The sequence below is a fragment of the Mchenga conophoros genome, linkage group LG22 (assembly GCF_057382185.1).
Source record: "Mchenga conophoros isolate Kocher_MC1m ecotype Shallow Benthic linkage group LG22, M_conophoros_male_GT1.1, whole genome shotgun sequence".
In the NCBI taxonomy this organism is placed as follows: domain Eukaryota; kingdom Metazoa; phylum Chordata; class Actinopteri; order Cichliformes; family Cichlidae; genus Mchenga; species Mchenga conophoros.
In genome coordinates this window covers 10,340,022-10,352,379 of record NC_140546.1, presented here as the reverse complement: position 1 = coordinate 10,352,379, position 12,358 = coordinate 10,340,022, and the positions used below count along the sequence as shown (strand labels likewise).

At 39.8% G+C, this 12,358-nt stretch overlaps 1 protein-coding gene across 6 annotated transcripts in view; it reads left to right on the top strand.

Annotated features, from left to right (window-relative positions):
* Positions 1–12,358, top strand: part of atp9b (ATPase phospholipid transporting 9B) — a 59,201-nt gene that overhangs the window by 33,773 nt on the left and 13,070 nt on the right. For 2 of the 6 annotated variants that reach the window (XM_085263547.1, XM_085263551.1), the window contains 13 exons: positions 899–982; positions 1,446–1,616; positions 2,090–2,188; positions 4,221–4,313; positions 4,629–4,773; positions 5,234–5,298; positions 5,513–5,668; positions 5,888–5,952; positions 6,134–6,242; positions 6,333–6,390; positions 7,287–7,490; positions 8,056–8,088; positions 8,333–9,046. In XM_085263547.1, the coding sequence (XP_085119673.1) occupies positions 899–982; positions 1,446–1,616; positions 2,090–2,188; positions 4,221–4,313; positions 4,629–4,773; positions 5,234–5,298; positions 5,513–5,668; positions 5,888–5,952; positions 6,134–6,242; positions 6,333–6,390; positions 7,287–7,490; positions 8,056–8,088; positions 8,333–8,469 (1,419 nt within the window). In that variant the 3' untranslated portion in view covers positions 8,470–9,046. Of the gene's footprint in view, positions 1–898; positions 983–1,445; positions 1,617–2,089; positions 2,189–4,220; positions 4,314–4,628; positions 4,774–5,233; positions 5,299–5,512; positions 5,669–5,887; positions 5,953–6,133; positions 6,243–6,332; positions 6,391–7,286; positions 7,491–8,055; positions 8,089–8,332; positions 9,047–12,358 lie in introns of those variants that run through there. The other 4 variants (XM_085263548.1, XM_085263550.1, XM_085263549.1 and 1 more) reach the window with 4 other exon arrangements.

Here is a 12,358-nt window from a genome sequence, read left to right as displayed (position 1 = left end):
ATAAAAGTTATGCTGAAAAACACCTGCTTTAAAAATATGTTATGCAATTTCATGTCTTAAAAAGGCATGTTAATTTAATGTATACTAAATGTAGTCTTTCTATAATAAAGATGATACATGTTGAATCTACTGTTTAAGTCTTAAACATTGTCACATGTGGGAACTCTGCCAGTATTTTTCTCATTTGTTTCTACTTATGTGAAGTAATAAAATAACCAACATGAATAACAAATATACGAGAGCTTAGCTGCTTATGGCATCTCTATTAATGGGGACATTTCATCAAAAGATCAACAGGCCACCTACACCAGTTTGGTGGTCGAAGGTCTTGTGCGCATATGTTCATAATTATATTGGCATTATTGAGTCATTTAGCACCGGGGGCAGCTTTTGATTTAATTAGTGACCTAGATAAAGTTGAAGTAATTACAGTATGTCATATTCTTGAACAATGGTGCTAATGATGTCCTGTTGGCCGTAATATCCCGTTGTCAGATCAACGCGCTGCAGTTACTCAGCTTGTCAATAACCAATCAAGTGGACAGATTGCCCCTATTGGTGTTTCATATCAAAAATAAACTGCCATCCATCCCTTTGTTTTACTGTGTCCTCTGAATTTCACCACAGGGTATGTTATTCAATATTGATTTATTTTGGTGTTGGTAACAATATGCTGTTATTGACAGTAGTGTCTGCATGGTGTACTTGCACAGCAGCTGCTCTAATAAAAGAACTTATCTGCCCTAGATTTGATTGAAATTAATCTCAGGGAAACATTCGCAAACATTTATTGTAAATACACAACATCTTCTACTTCAGTCAAGAGCGATGAAGCTTTTGAAAGATACTTGAGACTGAAAACACCCCTGAAATAGATCTCTGATCTCCTTCCTTTCAGTGTGGGAACATGGCCAGAGAGGGCCTGAGGACTCTGGTGGTGGCGAAGAAGTGTTTATCTGAGGAGCAATATCAGGACTTTGAGGTATGCAGGTTTATCAGTTGTTGGTTTATAAGGAACGATGTGTACCTCTTTAAATCTAATATAGTCTGCTTTGACAGCCCTCCAAATGAAAATCTAAATATGTGTTTTCACTGTACGGTCATTTTTGAGGGTGAAGTTTGTGGTTCCTCTGGACTTTTAACTTACACTTACTGATATAACTGTCATAAACAACATAATGAAAGAAGAGTAGATGAAACAAATGTTTAAGTAACTCATAAAAAAAAGGAATTCTTTGACATTAGTAAACAACCACAAACCCATCATAATCCTCAGATCACTTTCATGTTTGCCTGTAAATACATTTATTGGTTTTTGTAGTCTCTGCAGTTCAAACTACTCTAAAGGGAGAATAACAGGCGTGTCCACTATTTGCGGTTCTGAAGCTCTGAATCGCTTCATGATTTTATTCGTTATTTTTGTTCTTTCTTCTTTTTTTGTGCAGAATCGCTACAATCAAGCGAAACTGAGTATCCACGATCGAACCCTGAAGGTCGCAGCAGTGGTGGAGAGTCTCGAGCGAGAGATGGAGCTTCTGTGTCTGACTGGTGTGGAAGACCAGCTACAAGCAGACGTCAGGCCCACGCTGGAGCTGCTTAGAAATGCTGGCATCAAGGTCGGTGCAGAAATAAAACTGGACGCCAGACCGATGCTTTTTTTTTTTTTTCGTCAGATCATCTCCACTTTGATTTATTTACTTTGTTGCAGTCCAACAAAACTATTAAAGTAATAGTGACATGGTAGTGTTAGTGCAAGGGAGTAAAAGAAAAAGGTGGAAGAAATAATTAAAAGATTAAAACAACTTAATTTTTCTCAATTGAGACTGAAGAAAAATTCATTTTGCTGCTTGTTAGCATTATGTTTAAACAACAATATTGATACCTTGAAGGAAAGTTGCTTAATAATTACTTCAGGAGGGATAAAAAGCAGGAAAACTATAATATTACACCTAATCAGAATTTGATGTATTTTCATGTTAATTAACCATAAAGTGTTGGAGATGACTGAAGATCTTATTTGTTTAATTTTACTCCATTTTTGTGCTGTTTCTGTAACACTTTGTGTTTCTTCATGTTGTTTTCTTCTCAGATCTGGATGCTGACTGGGGACAAGCTTGAGACGGCTACGTGCATCGCTAAAAGCTCTCATTTGGTTTCCAGGAACCAAGACATCCACGTCTTCAGACCGGTACGCTGTTTTATTTGAAAACATGAAGTGTTTGCATAAAAGGACCTGTCGGCTAGTTGGCTGCTTCACACTCTGGGTGTAACTCAGTTTTTCAGGGAGGGTGGATAAGAGATTATGGTTACCATACCACCTTTATTTTTAAAGCAGTTTAAAATAAAACTACTGTTTTAAATCGCTGTAATAATAATAATTATAATGGATTGCATTTATATAGCGCTTTTCGAGACCCTCAAAGTGCTTTACATTACAATTCGACTACTCATTCACTCTCACATTCACACACTGGTGGAGGCAAGCTACAGTTGTAGCCACAGCTGCCCTGGGGCAGACTGACAGAAGCGAGGCTGCCATATCGGCCCCTCTGGCCAACACCAGTAGGTGTCTTGCCCAGGGACACAACAACCAGGACAGACAGAGCTGGGGATCGAACCGGCAACCTTCAGGTTACGAGATGAGCTTCCAAACCCCCTGAACCACATATACAAATAGCATAAACAATAAAACATGTTAAAAATTAGGGAATTAGAAAAAATAGTAAAACAAATAGTCAATCTCTTAAAATGTGCCAAAGGCTTCAGCAAATAAATATGTTTTAAGAAGAGTTATAAACTCAGAAAGAGCAGAGGTCTGCCTAACGTGCAAGGGCCAATCATGCTACAACTTTGGAGCAGCTACAGCAAAAGCACGGTCACCTCTAAATTTACCCTTGGTGTTTGGCACCTTAAAGAGCTGCTGATTGGCAGACCTAAGGGAGTGGGCAGGTGTGTATGGCTGTATTAAAAACTACCGTATTTCCCGGACTACAAAGCGCACCTGAATATTAGCCGCACAAGCTAAAATCAGGGGAAAATCCTGTTTTGTACATACATTAGCCGCACCTGACTAAAAGCCGCAGGTGTTTCAATGTTGACTCATCATATGTAAGAGAATATGCACAAAGGGAATTGTCAGGAAAGAGATGGCTGTTTGGAGACACACCCCTTTTATTAATATTTTGAAAAACAAGTTATGGGTACATATTTGCACATGTAGTACATAACAGTAACCTACAGCACACCAGAAAAATAGATTCGGACTACCTTTTAGGCTCAGGTGCAGTGACACGGCTTTAACAAGAAGAAAAGTCAGTCATTCACCATCTTTCTCTTCTTCCTGCGCTCTAAAACCACCAAAGTCCTCTTCTCCAGTGTCGGATACAAACAGGCTCAGGATGGCTTCGTCATCCACTCTCCGCTTCTCTCCTTCGTTGTCACTTTCAAAACCAAAGAAATCCTCGTTGTCAGTGTCAGAGTCGAACACCCTCAGAAGGGCCGTGGCGGTGTCCTCCTCTCCATCATGCAGCAGTCCAGCCCTTCAAAATCCGTTGGTGATCGTGGATGTTTTCGCACTTTTCCACGCTGTCAGAATCCACCGGTGGAGTTGAGCATAACTTGCTTTTCGCAAGTTTATCGCCGCTCGTCATCCACGCCTCCTGCTGAATGCGTAGCGCTACTTTGAAGTTTGTTTTTCGCGCTACTTCGTACGGCACTACGTTGCCTGGCGGACGGACATGTGACTAACATACCACTCTTGAACCCCGATCCTTCCGCCAGGCAACGTAGTGCCGTACAACAGCGGAACAAACAAAACAAATCGTCTTACGATATGACAAAAATCATGGACAATCTATAGAAAAGCCGCACCTGACTAAAAGCCACAGGGTTCAAAGCTTGTGCAAAAAGTAGCGGCTTATAGCCCGACAATTACGGTACTTTTCTATCCACTTTTCTAAAAGCATATATATTATGTTAGCTCTTCATTTCACGATTGCATTTTGCCTCTATACAGACTGTCTACCTGCATGTAAGAGAAGCCTGCCTGCCTGATTAGTAGAAATGTGTCTATAAGTAAACTTCAAAGAGTAAATGGAAAGCTTATGGCAGTCTTGTCCACTTTGCATTTTCCAAAACAGATAGCTGTTCACTAAGATTAAATGTGCGATAACAAAAAGCCTAAATGATCTTGTGGATAATTGTATTGTGTGGCTCTCAAGCAGGTCTCAAACAGAGGAGAGGCCCATCTGGAGCTGAACGCCTTCAGAAGGAAACATGACTGTGCTCTGGTCATCTCAGGAGACTCCTTAGAGGTACTACAGCGCAGTGCAGTGACGCTTGCACAGCCGATGATGTTGAGGGTGTACTTCTTAGCCAAAACGAACACTTTGGAGTTCACCCAAGAAGTGGAGGAGTTGGAGAGGGAAAGATAATAAAAACAACTGGAACAGTGAGCTGAATTTAAAAAAAAAAAAAAAAAAAAAAAAAAAATGAAGTTAAGCAGGAATTTAACATTTTCACTGTGTTTTCTGGTCAACAAGTTAATTTATGTCACACAACCTTTGGGTTTTTTTGGTTTTTTTGTTAGTTTTTTTTTAATGTATGCTACTTCCTTTGTGGTGCTACAGGTGTGTCTGAGGTACTATGAGCACGAGTTTGTGGAGCTGGCGTGTCAGTGTCCGGCGGTGGTCTGCTGTCGCTGCTCTCCAACTCAGAAAGCTCAAATCGTCAGACTCCTCCAACAGCACACAGCCAACAGAACCTGCGCCATAGGTAAGTGTTGACAGATATAGGGGCGGCAGACCTGCTTGCCCACAAGGCATTTGGCTACGATCCACGGACAGCCTGGGAAAATCTGTTAGCGGGAGAAAATATCTGTGTGAATTTAGCCCCATCTTTTCGAGAGGAAAGTGTTTACCATTTATAAAACTCTGGTGAACAGACAAATTAAACCAGACCGATTTCATACTCGTGTTTGGGATACAAGCTGAACTGGTTTGTAAAATGCTTCAGAGAAAAACACATAATTTCACAGTCTCTTAACCGTCCCATCCCAGATGTGACCATTTAACATCACTGATTTTAGTTGGGTTAGAGGAAGATTCATGTGGTCTTAGACAGAGTATTACTGCATGTGTCCACAAGATGGCAGTGAAAACTCACTGATTTAAAAATGCCCATTCCAGCTGCTACTTCTAGAAACTGCATCATGTAATTTGTAATTTTGTGGCAGGTGATGGAGGAAATGATGTCAGTATGATCCAGGCTGCAGACTGTGGCATCGGGATTGAAGGAAAGGTAAAGCCTGCTGCACATTTCATTCAGACCTTGTGTGTCTTATCCTGGATTAGGTCCAATAACTTAATTTGGTCATAAAAACTCTAAAAACCTTGACTCAGATCCCTCAGTTATAAAACTGGTAAAACGAAGTGGCATGTCTTTAAATGTGAAGAAAAAAGAAAACGGTTGTTCTACTTTAGCTTAGCATCTTTATTCTGTTTGTTTCACATAGGAAGGGAAGCAGGCGTCGCTGGCTGCAGACTTCTCCATCACTCAGTTTAAGCACATTGGCCGCCTGCTCATGGTTCACGGCAGGAACAGCTACAAGCGTTCTGCAGCGCTTGGCCAGTTTGTCATGCACAGGGGCATGATCATCTCCACCATGCAGGTACAGCGATAGTTAAATTAAAACACAGACAAAACACTACAAATGCTGTATGTTTCTTGTTACATATTTTGAGCCTATATTTTGCTTTTGATCGTTCCTAATGAGTTCATCATGAAAGTTGTTTTGCGGTTAAAACGAAATTACAAATTCCCCACAGCGGGGACATTAAAATTCCTCATTTGGTGACTTTATGACACCAGTTTTGTGTCCTGTCCTCAGGCCGTCTTCTCCTCCGTCTTCTACTTTGCCTCTGTGCCTCTGTACCAGGGTTTCCTCATGGTCGGGTGAGTACCTGAAGTCTCATGGGGCCAGTGTAAGGACAGCTTCACAACAGCATAACCCTGATGCAAGCTTCTACAGTATTCGATCATATAACCTTCAGTTTTGTTGCCTCTCCTGTCTTCGTCTCTCATTTCTTTCTCTTTTTTTTTTTATTTATTTATTTTTTTTATACTTTGTGTGTAGGTATGCGACTATCTACACCATGTTTCCTGTATTCTCCCTGGTCCTGGACCAAGATGTGAAGCCAGAAATGGCCCTGCTCTACCCAGAGCTTTATAAGGACCTCACTAAGGTTTAATCCCATTTTTTTTTAATCTTTGGTTTTGACAGCTTTCCTTCGTTAGAATTTAAACAAGTAACAACATGTCTTTCTCTCTTTCAGGGACGTTCATTGTCTTTCAAGACTTTCCTCATTTGGGTTTTGATCAGTGTCTATCAAGGTGTGTTTTTCCTTATCATTCACTCACATTTGCTTCCTAAAATCAACTTTCAAGTTATAGCAGAACCATCTACAGCGTGATTCTATCTTTAAACTGTCAGAGCAACTCTTCAGCCACCATTTCATCATTTGTGCATTGTCTAGTAGCACAGTCCCAGGGCCCCTTCAAACCCTTGCACAGTCCGTTTCTCAGTATCTAAGGTTTCCAACTGCCATCCGCTTTTACATGCAAGCTTTTGTCTGTCCAGTAAATCGATATTTCTGTAATCGCTAAGCCATGCAGCGAGTGAGAAAGATCTATGTTCTTGCTCAAGCGTGACTTCCTGACAGCTCGAGGTTTTTAATTAAAGGCCAATACTCGGTATGTGGAAAGGAAAAAAAGCAATATGAAAGGAAGAAAATATTAGGAACTGATCGGGCATAATTTATTACAGACGTTGAGTCGGTGGAATGCGCTGTATTAAGCCAATATGAAAAAGCAATTACGTGATCAGTTATAGGCTATTAAGCTCAATTTGTGTAGTGTTATGATAAAATGAAAGGCTATCAAGATACAGCAGGCGCCCAAAGATGAGTGTGTGTCTGGACACTCAAGAGTGAGACACACTGGAAGGCATTGTGGATCCTTCAGCCTCATAAATAATGTTATTGAATCAGTCCTTATCTGCAGACACCATAATCCTTAACTCAGTGTCCCAGACCACTGTTGATGAAACTGATAGACTGGGCCAGTTAATCTTTAGAAAACAATCGTGATTTCTTAAAGGGAGATCTGGTGCACAGCAAGTCCTGAATGAATAATGAGTAATGTAATTTTAGTTAAGCCCAGACACTTAGACCAGACCTAATCGCGCAAAAAAGTTTTTAAAGTCCGCATGTTTCCTTTGGTGCCACCAGGGGGCATCCTCATGTACAGCGCGTTGGTGCTGTTTGAGTCGGAGTTCGTTCACGTGGTTGCCATCTCCTTCACGGCGCTCATCCTGACTGAGCTGCTGATGGTGGCGCTGACGATCCGCACTTGGCACTGGCTCATGGTGGTGGCTGAGTTCTTCAGCCTGGGTTGCTACCTCGCCTCACTCGCCTTCCTCAACGAGTACTTTGGTAGGTATACCTTTCCTCTGAGTTTTTCACTACTGGTTTACTGACCTTTTAAACATTTAAGGTTTCAGGAGATAATAGAATATCTTTATATTTAAAAATCCTATCAAATAGTTATATGAAAGGTTGTATGAGAACTTATTGTTGTACTTTAATCTACTGAATATTTTCTCATTAAAATAAAACCTTAGTCTGAACAACCATGAAGAGTGATGCTAATATGCTATTTTTCAGTTGCTAAATAGTCAACTAACCTGCTTGTGAACAGCTTGAACAGTTGGTGTGAGGCTTTTACTTTTGGTTTGATACGTCCAGTATTGATTGGTCTGAGTACTTCAAGGAACCGCCTTCTTCTTCGCTGTGCCCGCTCTGTTTAGTTTGATGTAACACTACTTGGCACCTAAGTGTTGCGCTGTTGTTTAAACCCTCAGCTCTGTGCTTTTATTCCCTCCTCAGTCTTTTTCTTCTCTCTGTCTGTCCTATTTTTATTTCTTTCTTCACTGCTAACTTTTTGCACTGCACTCACTGTTTCTGCTGCACTTCTTTTGCTTCTGTGTGTCGGCAACAGGCATAGGCAGGGTGTCGTTGGGAGCTTTCCTTGGTAGGTGTACAGCCTGTGAATTCACACCCCTTTCTCCTTCATCTGTCTCTGATATTATGTATCTGGTCTTGCATCTGTATGTTTGCATCATCTTATGTTCTTGGGTTTATTTTGTCGTGTGGGTCGTTTTCATCTCACGTGTTTAAGTTTTTATTTTCATGCTTTGACCAATACGCAATCACCAACATAATTTTAGAGCGCGATCATGTCGCTGTGATAAAGTCTTTATCTTTCCTTCTCCCAGACTCGTCCTTCATCACGACTTGGCCTTTCCTGTGGAAGGTGTCCGCCATCACACTCGTCAGCTGTCTTCCTCTCTACATAATCAAATACCTGAAGCGCAAATTTTCACCACCAAGCTACTCCAAGCTCTCCTCATGAGCCAAACTGGGATTATGTTTTTGTTAGGTTTGTAGTTCTGTGCAGCAATGAGCTTTGTAATTTTCGCACTTTTTGTACACACTGGTCCTCAGTGATGGACAGAGGAAACACTGGAACAATCAAAAAAAAAAAAAAAAAAAAACTGAAAGAAAGTTGTTGGGTTTTTTTTAGGGGGGGTTTGCCACTGATACATGGAATTACTTGAAAAGATTGAGCACATAATAAAAGACTGTCAGAGGAGGGGTACAGGCGCGGTGACTGCACTTGGAAGGCCCGAAACACTTGACCCCACTTTTTCCCAAAGGGGGTCGACCTGCCTTCGTTTGTTTTAAAGCATTTAAATACATCAGCTCGTCATTTTATACAGTTCAGATGCATTACTTTCAGTGTTTAGATTTTTTATATGTGGCGTTTGGAAACTTTTTTACTATAAGTGTCACCTTTTTTTTTTTTTTTTTATTTATGGTATTAATTACAGTTGCTGGGCGGTGTGTTTGAACAGTGTTGAGCTGCAGTAAGCGAGAAAAGGATGATTCACTGGTTTCTTGTGTTACTGTAAATAAAGTCTTTACATGCAGCTTTGATTGTTACTGGACTTAATGTAAAACTCGCTGTGTTTCAATCTCATACAGACGTGCATTAACCAAAAATCATTCGAGAGAAAATGCTGTTGATGTGTTGAGGGTCGAAGCTTCCTGGGACTGGCTTTGAAGTGAACTTTACATTTTTAAGACATCAATCTGTAGTCTTTGTAGTGTAGAATCAGAACTCCTAAATGTTTCCATGTTTGGCTTTGATTGTATAATTTCACACTTGTGTGCGTCTGTGGCCGTCAGTCCTCCTGTCAGCGTGGCAGCTCTGTGCCTCATTATGATGTTCATGTATTCAATCTGCATCTCAGAGGTTTAGGTTCGGTTTCTTTGCCTCCACAGCCATATCTGAACTTGAATCCTGCTGCTTTTCTTGGAGAACAAGTTTTTTCATGATGGCAAACTATAATAAGGGCCCTGATTAAACTCGCTGGCTGAAAGCTTTTAGGGCTTTATTGACAATTCGACTCTTTTGCTCCGGTTTGACTTTGACCTGCAGTGGACTTTGACATTCATCCCTTTTTAAGGAGGAATGAGTTTTATCATTGTAGTTCTTTGGGGAAAAAAATACTTTGATGCAAATTGCATTGAATGTTTGAAATTGCGATTTTCATTCTTACAAGCAGCAATTCCAGTTGTTGATTCCTGTTTTCTGTCAAGTTTCTTATGATCTTACTTTCCATGGCTGACACAGCAATTTCTAACCGTATGTCTGTTATTTATAAAAACTGGTATTGATTAAGGAGTAATAAAAAGACAATGAATACTAAAAATGTTCCTGTTTGGATTTTTCTAACTGAAAGCAGAGGCAGCCAAGGATATATTCATTGTTAGGTTTATCATCTGGCCACTAGATGGAGACAGAGACTAAATACTGGAGAGCAAATGAGTTTCAGTCATGTATGAACTTGAGTGTTGAACCTTAGGTGTTTGTTTTTTGTTTTTTTTTACATTTAAAAACAAAACAAAGTTTCTGTAACAGATTGCAAATAGCATCTATTTGTTTCTGAGGCTCAAATGATGAAAAATGATTTAAAATCTGTGACCAGAATTTTCAAAAACTCCTAATCAAATTATTATTAAACTAAAGCTGTATTCCACCAAAGTGTATCAGGTGCATCTCAGCTGGATATTACCAAACTTAAGGAAAGAAGGGACTAGGGCGCACATATGGAGCATTTAGTTAAAGTTTAGACAATTAAGTGATTCGCCTTACTGCTAAGAAATGTTCATGTTAAATAAATTATTTAGAAAAATTAAGTGTGAAGTTTGGAATCCTTCACTTATGTCGCCACATGTAGTTGTAGAATTGTTTATGAACCTTTTCAAACCAGCAAAAAAATGCATTGGAGTTTTAGCAATTATTTAACTTATATATGAAATTAAAAATGCCATTTTCATCTGTGTTGATGCTAAAGTTTCAGACTACCTAAGATGAATTACATGCATGTTTTAAATCACTTCAAGCACCCAAACCTGTAATTGGCCCACGTTTCCATTTTTGTATTAAAATATCCCTCACCTGAGAAATGTCTACTCTACTCTATGTACAACAAGAGGAAACGTCGGTGCTTTTAAATGTGAGCCGCATGGAGGAAGCTTTAATGACTCTTTAAAAGAAACTATATGTTTTACCATGTAATCTAAGGCAGTCATTGAGCAAACAGACAATGTGCTATCAATTTTTCTCCCCATGGAGCAGGAAGTACTTTGCTGATGGAGGGTGACCCAGTGATGAATGTGATGGTCCGATGACTTCGACATGTTAAGAAAAGTTCTTTCATCTCACGCTTTTCACTTTGTGGGGAGGGGAAGAAGTGCTGCACTGCAGGTTGTGTTTTACTCTTCTTGCAACATTTATGAAAGAGTTATTGTGGTTTGTTTCCCAGACCAGCAAAAGTATAGAGTTAATGTGCTGCACAAGGAGCTTTGATGGACCGGATAATGCTCGTGGGACTAATGATTTATTGTACTAAAAGGAGAACCGCTGCAGATTTCTTAGATTCATTTGTGTTCTTGATGAAACTGAGTAATGGTACAGTCACTGTTTGTTTGTTTTATGGGGGGGAAAAAAGAATTAGAATTGTTTCTTAAAAAACAAACCAAAAGAAAAACACCTTTAAAGTGGTTTTAAATGTAATTGCGTTACAGAAACTGTGATTTTGACTTAGCTGGAATTAGACTGTATATAAAAGACGGACAGCGCCCCATCACCCATAGTTACTGAGGTCGTATTGTGAAGCCTCAAGAAAAGCAGCATTGTGTTTTTAAACTAATGATTTAGAAACATGAACACTCACCCTCACGTAAAATGAACAACACGTTGTATTCACCAAGCCCTGAAACTAGCAACCGAGACCATGAACTCATCAGAAAAATGTGTATCGAATGAATGAATGAGATTTTCCTCATAGTCTGTTATTAAGTAAACTTCATCTAGCAACCAGAGGCTTCACCCCCTAGTGGCCATTAGAAAGACTGCAGGTTTAATGCACTTGTGTGTTGGCTTCAGACCACCAGGGGTTTGTTAATCTCGGTCCAAAGGCACAGGTTCACCAATAAAACAAGCATAGTTTGAGCATACAGGTAATCATCCAATGCTTTTTTTTCTTTTAGAAAAACTCCAACGACACATCAGATCAATCTGTTTCAATATCAGTCACTTCAATCGAGGTACAACAAAACTACTGCTATGTAACTTGGGTAAGTTATTAGTTGCCTAGCACTGAGTAATATTTAACACTGCTAGATGACACATGACCAGTTATGCAAAGAGAAAAGAGAAACAAAAAACGGAGAACCCTTTTAGCACAGTGACAGTAGCAAGCATCGGCTAAACACCTAGATTAGAAGCGTATTAGCGTCAAGGATGAGTTGGCCGTGCAGCAGAACGGTGTTCACCCAGAAGCTCAAAATTTGCTCCCGAGTGAGGCAGAAACAAGAGAGCTGAAGTGCTCTAAGTCATTGGTTGATAAATAAACATCTCCTTATATAAACCGAGACAGAAGAGCCTAAGTGCTCCGCTCTGTTCAGATGTACAGAAGTAAGCACAGAAAACATTAAAGTGCTTCTGAAGGTTAAAAAAGCGGTCAGGGAAAAGACTGTGTTTAGAAATGATCACATTAATGTGAGAATATTGATTTTCTTTTTAAACTACTGGCCACACAAATCACGTCTGGTGCACTTTCATCAAATAGTTCTTCTCAGTTTTTCTCATTTACTTGGGTTTAGTTTGTTATTGTGCACATCAGAAAGAGCACTTCTCATTCTTTGCTAGCATTTGAAAACGTTTTAGGATA